This window comes from Pagrus pagrus (genome assembly GCF_965226575.1).
Source record: "Pagrus pagrus genome assembly, chromosome: 2".
NCBI classification, from domain to species: Eukaryota; Metazoa; Chordata; class Actinopteri; order Spariformes; family Sparidae; genus Pagrus; species Pagrus pagrus.
In genome coordinates this window covers 12,489,152-12,502,166 of record NC_140186.1, presented here as the reverse complement: position 1 = coordinate 12,502,166, position 13,015 = coordinate 12,489,152, and the positions used below count along the sequence as shown (strand labels likewise).

At 40.2% G+C, this 13,015-nt stretch overlaps 1 protein-coding gene across 1 annotated transcript in view; it reads left to right on the top strand.

The window, feature by feature from the left end:
- Nucleotides 1-2,132: 2,132 nt before the first annotated feature.
- Nucleotides 2,133-13,015, top strand: part of LOC311251659 (uncharacterized protein) — a 97,938-nt gene continuing 87,055 nt past the window's right edge. Inside the window, exons 1-4 of the mRNA XM_084344214.1 lie at nucleotides 2,133-2,312; nucleotides 6,697-6,790; nucleotides 7,587-7,730; nucleotides 11,569-11,668. Coding sequence (XP_084200340.1) covers nucleotides 11,639-11,668 — 30 coding nt within the window. The 5' untranslated portion in view covers nucleotides 2,133-2,312; nucleotides 6,697-6,790; nucleotides 7,587-7,730; nucleotides 11,569-11,638. The remainder of the gene's footprint in view (nucleotides 2,313-6,696; nucleotides 6,791-7,586; nucleotides 7,731-11,568; nucleotides 11,669-13,015) is intronic.

Below are 13,015 nucleotides of genomic sequence, written 5' to 3'. Positions count from 1 at the left end.
GCTGGGGTTTGCATCACCTCCAAATATTTTTTCTGAAATTCAAGAGGGGAAACCTATCAGATGGATGAAGATTGGACTGATGTGTTTGCAGAAAATCAGTAAACAACATTAATTTCATATGAATTAATAAGAAAGTAGGAAGTGGCAATTCTCACATGGCCTTTTTTCAAGTGATACTCTTATCAAGCTGATAAACTTTTTCTAATCAAAGTTTTGAGTTGATGGCTCAAAGTCATTTGACAGCAAGAGCTGCTCCGTGCCTTATTTTCTTCATGAAATACAGTCTGTGAGAGATGTACTGAGTAATTTGTCATTCTGGAGATTTTGAGAGACCTTATTCAGGCTGCGTGCAGAGCTGCGAAACGCTGATAGCAGAGCCAGCCTGCCAACTCTGTAGCAAAGACCTCTGTACTGTACACTTCTACAGAATTAACACAGGAGCCAGTTGATCTTTGTCGCTTCGGGGGAAAACAGACACCACAAGTAAGGCCAGATACAGTTTGAAAGCACCCTGAGATCATACACTGTCTTTAACATCAAAAAAGTGTCCACATGGATATTCTTAATGGGTTTAACTTGGATGAATTATTCAAATCTTCCCCCAATGCCTCTCTCTCTGGCAAGTGAATCCATAACGCACAAATGGTCATAGCTAAATGTTATCACTCTTCTAAATCTTTATCAGTCTGTTATTTCTTTCAGTGCAATCCTTTTTCTGAAAGTTCATCCAGATTTTTTTTTAAGCAATGCCCTATGGAGAGTCAACAGAAATCCAGTCTGTTGTATTTTACTCAATGGGATGTTATGTTAAATCTAAATGATGCCTTGGAATAAAAGTGCACTTTGTGATGGTAGGTTGTGACAGTGGGAATATTTCAACCATCAAAGTCCACCTCAATACACATTCACTCTTTGAATTTTAATGCGTTGAGATAGTATCTCCAAACTTTGTAGTTCACACATGTGGTTTACCCGAATATACTGAGCCACAAGTGTAAAATAAACTCCATTTATATGAATGAATGCGTCTTCAGTTCCCTGATTTGGGTCATATCGTATTCCCTTTATCACTCAACATCACACAGTATATAGCACACACTAAGACTTTGGGATTGAATTATTACATCATTAATATTTTCATCTGACGGTCGGCAAATTCAATGTGAAGCGGAGAGCTTTGCAAAAATGGTGGAGAATCAGTGAAGAATTGGTCTAAGAAATGAGCAACGCAGTCGCCTGCTGTGAACTGTCAAATCATCCAGATTGCTTGACTTTTTGAAGATCCTGCCACATGTGGTCTGCTTTTTTCAGGCCAATAAAGAGGAGGCTCTGCTAAAGCTCTGTGGGGCACCCACTTTGATACCCAACCCAACATGGCTTACTGTGACAACACGTCACAGGGGGTCTCTGTGAAGCTAATCTCTAATAAGGGATGAAACGCTGCTTCTGATGAAGCGGCTGAATGCCAGGTTGATCTTTACAGAACTGCTTTAAAAGAGTGGCTGTTAATGATGATGTCTTAAGATGGTTGAAGTAGGAGCATTAATGACGGACCCTCCACTCTTGGATCGGCTCCTGTTCACCGAGATATAGCATTTATTTATTTATTTATCCATACATGTATTTATACATTTATTTGATTTTCTTTTAGAAACCAAATGTGACCAACAAACAATAATAAATGAAACAAAACGTTAAGTAGAAGATTCATTAAATCATTTCTTACAAAACAAATGGTGTATTGGCTGTTGTTTTGGTCTAAATAAATAGGAAGTGAATCACGTTACTGGCTTTGTCCTGTTTGCAAAGAATATAAAAAATAAAATGTGGCATTATGTAATACCAGAAAAAATGTGTTTTGAAGTAAAAACAGACTTTTAGAAGAACAAAACTGTAAAACAAAACAAAACAAAACAAAACAAAACAAAACAAAACACTGGAATGAAATAGAAATGACCTAAGATTATTTGTTCAATAATAATCAATAATTTATCTTTTTATGTAATTGTGGACACTTTGGATCAGCAATTCATGCGTAGGAGCCATGGAAAACAGGGTTGCCACAACAAGTTTTCATTGAAATAATATCTAATAATAAAAAAAGACACATAAAGTAGAAGAGCTGCACATTTGAATTCTGGGTAATGTGGTCTTACGTCATACAAACAGAAGCAGACGTTGACTGTTTACCTGGAACTGAAAACACCATGAACTTGGTTTTATTTCTCTAAAACACGAGCTACATTTGGTATATTTAACTGCAGGAGGCAGTTTTGGTCAACTTAAACGGAGTTGGCATCTTTGCTGGACAGGTAAGCTACAGAAAACGTTAGACAATGTTAGCAACATAAACGAGCTTAATGTTCACGTCAGAATTTAGAGACGAAGCTAGCTAACTTTTTTTTTTGGTCGTAGCTAACAGGTGGGAAACTTTAAATTACTGGGTGCTAATTTTGTCTTTTAAGCACCCATTATTTTCCTGATAGCACCTAGCGAACTGTAAATATAAGAGCACAAATGTTTGAGGTGTATAAGCCCACAGAAGTCTCTAAAACAGACTTGTTTCTGCTACATACACTATAATGAGTTGCAGGTTTATCACCTAGCTAAAACTACTGCAGTCTAACACGACAGTCCTGCAATAAATCCGACATTCATGATGGTTATGATGTTCAGTTTTTGTTTCAGAGAGGTGTTGATTCTGATGATTTTGGAAGATGTAGTTTGTGGTGCAGTCATCATTGTATGACACTGTAGTCTACTGACAGGTGTTTTCAGTGAGCTCAGGCTTTTCAGGAAAGATTTATTGCAGGTCAGTTTCATTAGACTGCATTAGTTTGAGCTATAAATGTACTAAATAAACTGGCAACATGCAGTGTTTCAATGTTGTGACCAGGCATGATCACAAGATTACCCTGTCCAACATGATAATAATGATATTCACAACATTATCATGATAATCATGAGAATATTCTCAAAAATTTAAAATGAATGCTAAAATTGCACTAAATCATGCTTGATTCATCTTAACCTTGAAGGAAATATTTTTTATTGCATCACAGATGGGACAAACATTGCAAAGAATTTGAATAAGTAATCAGAAGTAATAAGGTCCTGCTGCATAAATAAAGGATAAACAAATGCTGGCAATTTCATCTTCCTGTTGTTGTAGTTTGGAATCCATAATGTTTACACACATTGGATTTAGTTTGTTTTTGTGGGGGATACAATGTGCAAGCCATGCCTTCAGCTATGGTGACAGAGTTAGGCAATTCACAATAACTCAGGAAATCAACATACGGTTATACATGAGTGAGCTAGACAGCATTTTCAAGTCTTTCATTTGAGGATATTCATGATTTTCCCGATAATGAAAATTCACCTTGATCAATTTATCGAGGTGAATTTTTATCACGATCCCTGATAAAGTCTTCCATTGTCCCATCCCTAGTTGTGACATCAAGTATCAGTATTTTATGTGAGAAAGAAGTATGCACAAATACAATGTGACTGCATGTTCTCAGGCAGGCATTTATCTGAAGTGTTTCCCAGCCTGTGACTCAGGATCACCCCAACAGCTTGCAAGATAATTCTGTGCAGCTGCAAGATTATTAATAAGGTAGGAAACAATATAGAAAAAAACCCCACCAGTTATTTAAAAAAAAAAAAAAGTTTTTTCTGTAATCTTTGCCTGTATAGTGTGAATTTCAGTAATGGACAGAACAATAATGGCCTCACATAACTATTGATATGAAATAATGTGACATAATAAAATAATGTGTGCCCACAGCCAATGGGCGTACACAACTTGTGATAAAGGCACCGAGAGTCACAAGGTAAAAATGTGTGAATCACTGATTTACAACATCATCAAGAATTAATAGGCTGCTGATATTAAAACACTTTATTACTGACATTCACTAATGATCAGACTTCCTGCTGAGCAAAATATAGTTTATGTCGCAGGGAAAGAACAGGTGTAAACTTTAATGATGGCTGCATTCCATATAGGTGAGACTGTTCCAGGGTCCTGGAGCTGTTCATGCTCGTTCACTGTAATTGTTTACTGGGACGTTTGAATAGAACAGAGCCAGCATAAATAGTATAAGGTAACAAAGATAAGTCAAAATACACAAGAAGGGTCTATTCAGGATAATTAACTTTTTAGCCACTTTAGTCCATACTTCAGTGATCGGAGGTCACAACCTCAGATATTAATTAGCATAAGCACATTGCCAAATATTCTCTCAATGCTGAATTTGTTTAACAAATAAGCTGGCAGATCTTGAGATTTTTTTTAAGCTAAAGCTCCAGCCAAAAAAAAAAACAAAAACAGGGGGGAGACAGTCTCTTTGGCATGACAACTTCTTTTATGTTTAGCGGAAACGAGGACCAAATAGACAATAAACGCTGCTTATGATCTCGCTGTCAGAGCCTGCCATTTCATATGTAACAGATAAAATTATGAGAGACCTTGCAGTGCAGTGCTGGGGCTCAGCATGGGATTAGGGGGCAACTATCTCAAGGCTGTGCTTCTCAGATAACCGCACCTAAAGCAACCTTTTCTCAAACACACAATTACCCGTCCGCTCCCTCCCCCAATCCCCTTCACCACCTCCCTTTTGAATTTCATCAGGGGCTTAATTAGTATACAAATAAAACTTCCCTTATCTCCCTCTCGCCCTAATTGGCCTGTCTTTAGTTATGCCTGGTGAGTGTGTGTTAGTGTGTGAGAGAGCTGGGGCCCCTGTAATTAGGGTGACCGTGTTCACCTTTCCTCTCAGACGCACGGGTGCTCAGGCAGCCCGTGGGGAAGGAGGGGCTCTACATTGTGCAGCATGCTCACATGGATGTGTGTGTTTGTGCATTGGAGTGAGTGTGTTTGTATGGGGGTGTTGAGGGGTGTGTTCAGGATTATTGCTCTGCAATCATTCCTGGACCGTCCCAGTGGTGTTCTCATGAGCCAGGAGGGCTTTGGGTGCTGCTGGTTCCCACTGAATGGAAGGGGCATCTTACTTTTTTTATTCTCTCTCTTGTCTCTGTTCCCCGCCTCCCCCCCCCCCCCCCACAACCAAAGTGTTTATCGATTATCTCGTCCCGCTCTTCAACAACTTAATATTGGGTGACAGTGCACTGTGTTCTCACCGTAATTAGAGTTCAGCTCTGAGGTGGGGGTGCGGGGTTATGGGGGGCAATTAGAACCCTTTGTTATTAAACTTGATTCATCTTCCTCCTGCATCGCTCTGCCCTGCTCCGCTCTGGTCTCCGCTGCTCTCAGATGCTTACCAAGGGTATCGGGCCATCCAGCCTCCTGAAATTGGCTAACCCGCAAATTATCATGTTTGCTTCTAGACTTCCCCCGTCTGCCCCCCCCATCCTCCCGCCCAGCCTGAACCCTTCCTCCCAGGTCTGCTCTCCTCGTGATGCCAATAACACACAGTAATAACTGTAAAGATCCCCAGTCAAATCCTCTCCGATGCCTGGACTTCGAATCACAACAGAAGTCCTCAAGAGCCACTGAGAATATATCCTTTACTGTTGGACTGCATGCGTTGTTTGATGAACGTGTTTAATGTTTGATCGTGTTATTCTAATTATGAGTCCAGATTAATTTTAAACCAGTTTATTCAGTTGTAGATACTGTGATTTTGACAGCTGCCAAGGGTGTTGTGTTTTGTATTTTGCCTGGTTGGTTTGTTGGTTGTGAGGTACTGGAAAAATCTGTTTACAGTCGGGGTGTGCCATAAATTATTATTTATGATTATACCATTATAATCACGTTGATGTAATCACGCCAAACAATTACGCACAACAACAACAACAACAACAACAACAACAACAACAAGTATGGCTGAAAGCAAAAGTAATACTGAAATTATACTGTCTGCGTCTGTGAGTAAATGAGGGTCCCCTAGGGTCAGCCTGACGTAAATTTTATACACGTAGGCTCTGTGCCGACATCTGAGTACTCCAAATTTGTTGGCCAGTACTCCGCAACAAGCTATGGAATACATCTACAGTATGCAACCATGGTGTCCGCAGCTGTCTGTTTGACAGTATAATCCAGGCTTGACATTGCTACCAACTCCAGGGTGGAGGATTTTGTTCTAAAAAGTGGAGCAGCTTGAAATCTAAAAGTGGTTTGGTTATAAAAGATCAAATATACAACAAACCACAGTAATATCTAAGAAGTGCATATAGATTGTAACAACAAAAAGGCACTTCAACAAATTTATTACACCACCTGAAGCAGAAGGACTTAGTTGAGTGAGGGGAGCCAAAAATCCTGCAAGTAGAGCTTGACAGCTATTGAAAGGTCTGTTTTGTTGTATCAACACCACATCGCCAAACCTAATTTACATATATAAATGATATTTGGAGGAAGGTTAGGCCATGAGCCAGGGAAGAAGTGATCAATATTTGATGGAATTCCAGTTCCAGGTGCGCAGCCGGCATTTTTTGACAAGTAAGTATTATTGGCAAGTAAGTACTGAAAGTAAAGCTACGTTTGGCAGTAGTCACAACTTTCATTTGTGTTGTTAAGTTTGACCTCAAAATGATCTAGTTATCTACAAGCCATAAAAATGTGGTGTGGTACTGGTGGAGCATAACTGAATCAAGCAAGTTTTGAGGTTTTATTCTCAGAATGGAGCCATTGATTTATTTATTTATTTTGGCATTTCTGTTTTTTTTAAGGAGGGTGCAAGCTGGAGAGAGACAGGAATGGCAGGGGAAAGAGAGGGGATGCAGCAAAGGAAAGGAGCCGAGGAGTCAAACACTGGCCACTGTGGTAAGGGCTTAGCCTTAAAGGGTTTAGTCTAAAAGACAAATAGGTACAAGAGGTTTTGAAAGTGGCCCAGCAGAGCGCCTCAGCTGGCAGCTGCCAAACAGGCTACAACGGCTGCAATGTAATACTTATTACTTGATTATTATTCACAATGTTTTGGAGATGATGCCTACAGAGATAAACCTTTCATTGAAGAGTAAGATCCCTTTTGTTTAATGAGAAACAACTGCAATGCTCTCGCCAAATCCACCAGACTCCATTGACAAAATAGTAATTTTACCTCGCAGAACACTGGAATTGCTTATCTACTTAGTTTCTACTAGTTACTAGTACTAGTTTCTTTGTGTTTTTGTGTAAATTTGGTGTAAGTTCGGTTAAATCATCAGTCACAGGTTAAAAATAACAGAATAACCCGTTAATACTAATGATGGTCCACACTCTACCAGCTGACTGCGTACCATGCACCTGCTGATTTACTTTTAATACCACATCCTCTGTACCTTAGTTAATGGTTTATCATTTGAGACCTGTCCATGAAACATAAGTGCTCTTAGTAGCATTAGGATATCTAGTTGTTGGTCTTGTGGTGTAACTGTGAGCAACAATTTAGTAAAAAGAGCAAACTTCCCTTTACCATCACCAATAAAACTGTCAACTTTGTCTTCTCTATTCCTTTGCTGCAACAAACATTGTTAGTTTGAAGAGGTGATGTGAGTTGACAATATTCTCCCTCCTTCCACGCTGGCCGCCCCCCCAAACCCTTATCCCCACCCCTCCGCCCATTCTTTGTCTCCTCCAGAGTCTCCAGGAGCTTGATATGGAGCTTATGGGGAAAAGGAGGAAGATCAATCCTGGTGTCAGCAGCTCAGCGCACATCTCTCCCAGTAACGGCAGGACAAGTGTCAGCTGGAGGAGAGGCAGCCGCCACGCAGAGAGAGAGAGAGAGAGTGAGTGAACGAGGGGTGGGTGAAGGGATGGTGGTGGTGGTGGGGGGTAAGATGAGAAAGGGAGCCCTCTGCATGGCAGCCAAGCGAGTGAGCAAGCGAGCGGCCCGGCCCAAGGGAGTGCACCTCCAGTAGACAAAAGATCAATTCTCTCCATTTCACTCTCAGCTCCTGATAACAAGCAAAGTTCAGCAAGCCCAGGAGCTGTCTTGCCTTTGAAATGTGCATTCTGGTGTGCTACACACATGCAGCTGCACAGTTACAATCTCATACAAGTGGCATACGCACAATCACGCTCACACATTTAAATTAAGGGGCCAAGTGGTTTTAGGAGTGATTGGAAACAAGTGATATGTGTTTGTTTTCTAGACATGAGAGACAATTAGGAGTAAAGACAAATATGGAACAATGATGTCAAAATATTTTTTTTTGGTTTTAATGAGTGCAGATATTTTTTTTTTCTTTGAAATTCATTATAACATTGTTTCCTTGATGAGGACAATTGTCACACTAGATCTCACCAGTATCTGGCTTTTGTTTTCAGTGGGAAAAGGTACAATTGTCACTCATTCCCAGGTCAAATGACTCTGCAGTTGTCTTGGGTATTTACTGAATCCAGCTCCAATTGGCAATGATAAAAAATGACATTTTCTCCCCTTCCCCTCACGCTTGTTGCAGGTCCGAACATTGGCGCGTAAATGCTTTTGCATCCGTCTCTTTTTTTAGCAGCTCTCTAACATTGTTCAGTCAGCATTTAGTTTGAAAGATAGACTGAAGTAAAAGGTTTAAAAAAACAAAAAAACACTGACTTTATCTTCCATACTGTTTTCTACCATTCCCTGTTTTCTGGCCCGTTTGTGATGTCAAACGTGACATACCTGAAAAAGTACTAAAAGGAAAAAGACATCTACCAACAATGGAAAAAGAGTCAACTGTCTACTTTTAGCAGGTTAACCAGCATTACAAAAACATAAATTGAAAAAGTTTGTCATGTGCTGCAGCCAGCATTTTCATATGTTACTAAATGTCCTCTTTGCAGTGAAAACAGCCTCCTCTAGTTTGCATTTGGTTCAAGATGATAAAACTGACAGGAAGAGAAAACAGCACTAGTCAGGAAGCTGTTACGTTTGGCCAGAATCAAAACATAATTTGTGACAGCATGCCGTTCCAAGGGTGTGTGGTTTGGATCGTGATTGCGGGTAACATTGTTATTGGCAAAGGGTTACAGTCAGTCAAACCAGAAACATGCATCTTGAAGAGCTTCATTTTGTTTTTCCTGCAGACACGAGTGTAATTGATAACATTCTCATTTGGAGGAGTTTATGGAATATATTGTTTCCTTCCTGTTTGTGCTGGTACTCAAGTCACAGCACTTGTTTTTGTTAAATTTTTAAAGCATTTGCTCAAAACCACATGTTTGTGGGTTTGCCCGAAGATGTTCCTCATTAAAAAGGAACAACTTTTTCTAACTTTAAGATCATTGAAATAAATGTTTGATGCGATGTCACATTAATGCAGGCCATTCTTTGTCCACAATCTTTTTAAATACTGTATTTCACAGTTTGAGCATCTAAACCTTTTGTACCGGTTCTAGTTCCCATAAAACTGGCATTTATCTAGGTCAAGCAAAAAAAACTTTTCAAACACATTGCCAAGGTTCGAGTACATGAAAGTCAACAACCAAATGTCTCACAAAAATGGCTGAAGTTTATCTAATTTCTGTTTGTTGTTTCTTGATGAGTGCTCATTGTCTATTACGATCGTTAATTTGTCTGTGAAGGTCTAGAAATCTCTGCTGGATTCCAGAGAAGCTGATGGTGTGTGACAGTTCTGTAGCTGGTTCTGTTTAAGACAACCGCAAATCGAGAGCAATTCTGTGGAGGTTAGAACCTTGCCACTTCTCATCAGAGTGAATCCCAGAAGGCGGGTCACTCCCTGTCAGTATTTAGGACAGGCGCTGACCCCCATGTACCACAGCGGACTCTTTACCCCAGGCCTGCTACTAATAATTGTTGACAGAGTTTGGAATTAGTGTTATTTGCATCCACACTTACAGTCCTCCTTCATTTGGAGTCCAAATGTCATAACAGTGTCTGTGAAATGTACCCAATGATTAGGTTTCTCTCAGGGACCCCTATTCATGGCCCCCAACAGATGGCCCACACCTCTTTTTATATGCAGATTTATTCACTGGGAATGTTTACAGATATCGTCATTACATGGACATCCATAGTTAAATAGGCGGTAATTGCAGCAAAAGCTGTCATCCAGTCAGTGTTGTTTTTGTCATGTTCTGGCTGAAAGGAACAACTTGCAGAGAGGGACAGCCAGTATCACACAATTGACCTTTTACATGATTTTCAATTACTGGAGAGAGGAGAGAAACGGAGGGGTCCCTGTAGTGCAGCTGTCTCTGCTGTCTCCTCTCCAGAACATCTGTCCATCGAACGTGGCAACGGCTCCTCTTTCTCCCCGTGAGGTCGCCTGCCCTGCCCAGGATGGGCAGGTGTGTGCTGGGCCAGGCCCCTCTGTCATTAAGCGGCCCAGCTGTGCTGTCACGTCTGGCATAGAGGCGGGTGTCATCCATGACCCTGTCTCAGCCCCCTTGGAGGGGCATACACAGACCTTGACAGGGCAGCTGAGGGTAAAGCCACGCATGGAATATCTATGAAGGACGACCATGTCGTCCCCTCCTCGTACCCTGGCGGGCGCCACCTCCGCATGCTGGCCTACCCTCCTGCCAAAGTGCAGGATGGGCCCTCATCAGCCATGTCAGTCAATAAAAAGAGAGAACATCACACCTCCCCTCCTGCTGTGTCCTGTGTGTCTTTTCAGAGGAGACTTACACACTTGGAAAGAAGGACAGAGTGCTGTCAGGCATTTTCACTGCTGCACCGAGGACATTAACACATTAAATTATATTCACTGACAACCAGTTAGACTAGTTTTATGTGAAAATTGGCTGCACAGTTTGTACATCTTTAAAGCTACTTCATGTGATCTGAATTATTTATTATTTATTGTTGTTGTTTAAATTGGTACTATGCAGTGCTAATTCTGCCTACATGTTTGTAGTTTTTGTATTAATGCTCTCCTACTCCAAACCTATGCATTTTATTATGTATGGTTCCGCTGTAAACAGCATAATAATTACCATTTTTTCCCCCCAACCACTTTTTACGACCTCAAAGCAGACTTCAGTTTGTGACGTGAGCCTCTGATAAAACCTATAAAATATGGATAGTCCATATATGAGTGGAACAGCGGGTACAAGTAATTACCAGCCAGCATTGTCAACTAATTAGAGACTTTTGTGAACTTGGCAATGAAAGGACACAAGCACTGCTCCCGATGATCTAATAATACAACTTGGTGTATATGTTGCCTTGGAAACGAGCTCCTATTTTTTCAACCAAAGGTTCTTGACAGATTTCAATCAAACTTCAATCAAAGTGCTACAGTATATCTGGTGCAGGTAGCATCTTCACACAGATCATCCACAGGCACAATGTAGAAAAAAGGACATACTGTACCTTGAAACAGCTGTGAATTGTCCAGTAATTTACAGTTCTGAGTTGCTGGTGAAAGCTCTCATAAATGTCTGTTTTCATGATGCTAATATTGTCAATGTGCTGTGTGGTCAGTAGCAGGAGTGCAGTAGGATAGTTTATTAGTATTTATCTCCCTGTAGGTGTCATCAGATTAGCCAGCAGCTCAGTAGGTCATGATATTGTTAAGAGGCAGTGCCATATTTCATGCACCTTATTACCTGATTTTGCTGGGACAAACATGTTGCTAATGACAGAGATACTGACTCAAACTCCTCTCTTTATTCAGCCTCTATACGTGCCATGGAAAAAACAAGTGTATCCAGTGAGTGAGCAGTTTGACTTGGTCCAGGGAGACGATGGCCGAGCAGGCCTGCCTGCATTTGAATGTAAGGACCTGTTTCACCTCTGGTCAATGTATTTATTTACTCCATATTTACTGAGTTGCATTTGGCTGCAGAATGTGAATTGCACTCACTTACTTTATGGTAGATAAGGCAGAGGAGGGGACGGATATTCAAGAGATTCTTGAAAACAGAGACACATGAAATAGCCGCTGTAGAACACAGTGGTTGGAAAACGGGAGCGTTTATCCATTAACCATTGTCCATCAGTGGTTTAGTCCATTTCAGAATATTGTGGGAGATCTAGTCTTATAGCAATTGCTGCCATACTGAAACACACAGACCTTGAGATTAGAGTCATGGTTGGAGCAGGAAAATATGGAAATCAGTAACTGATGCTTGGAAAGAGAAGAGGTGCATTTTTATGTAAACTGGCCGAGTTGCATAGTCACGGCTGTGCCAAAAACTGATTCAATTTTTAAAGGAGGGTCATTTTTTTGCAAAACATGAGGCAAACAAGATTGTTTTTCATGTACCTAATCAGAAAAGCAGAGAAGTTTTATGTTGCATTATACATTATAGAGGCATTATCACAACAACAATGTATTTATGCAGTGAAAAACAAATGCAAACATTGTAAAAAATTAAAGGGCTGTCCTATTAACAGCATCTCACAATTCAGTTTCACAATACATAGCTTGTGTAAGCACTCTGCCCACACATCTCTAGTCAAGGTATTTTGCTATTTGGAGTTGGATCAGGAGCTGGCACTGATATGTGTGAAATTCAGTCCCTTTCTCCATACACTGAAATGTGAAGTCTAGAAAAAAAAAAAACATCATTTGCTTCAAAATTTTGTATCACAATTTGCTTGTAATGTTAATTATAAGTCATTAAGTAAAGACAATATTATCCAAATAATCTTATCCTCTGTTATCTCTGTGAGCTCTTCCAAACTATTTTTGGTTGGCCTGATCAAATTAAGGAAACACTTTAAAAGGCAGATATAGTAATCTAAAAATGAAAGCTGAACTTTTTTTAGGATACTGCCATCTCCCCACTGTGGCAGTGTCAAGGGGAAACCAGCTTAATCACCTCTGTGTGCAGGCCTGTAGGAAGGATGATGAATGTACTGTAATCATGTAATTTGTTATTTACATTGCTTACATTTATTTACATTCTCACACAAACATCACTTTGCTATGATTAGCTTCATGGTCAAAATTTAATTTCATGTTTTGATTATGTTATACAGGGATATGGGGAATGCAATTTCCATTTTCAGAACGTCTACAAATTGCACAACCTGCAGATTTTCAACTGACACTGATGCACCGATGATATGTCGTTATATCTGTCTTTAAAGTATCAGTCTAAATAGCCTGGCCATCT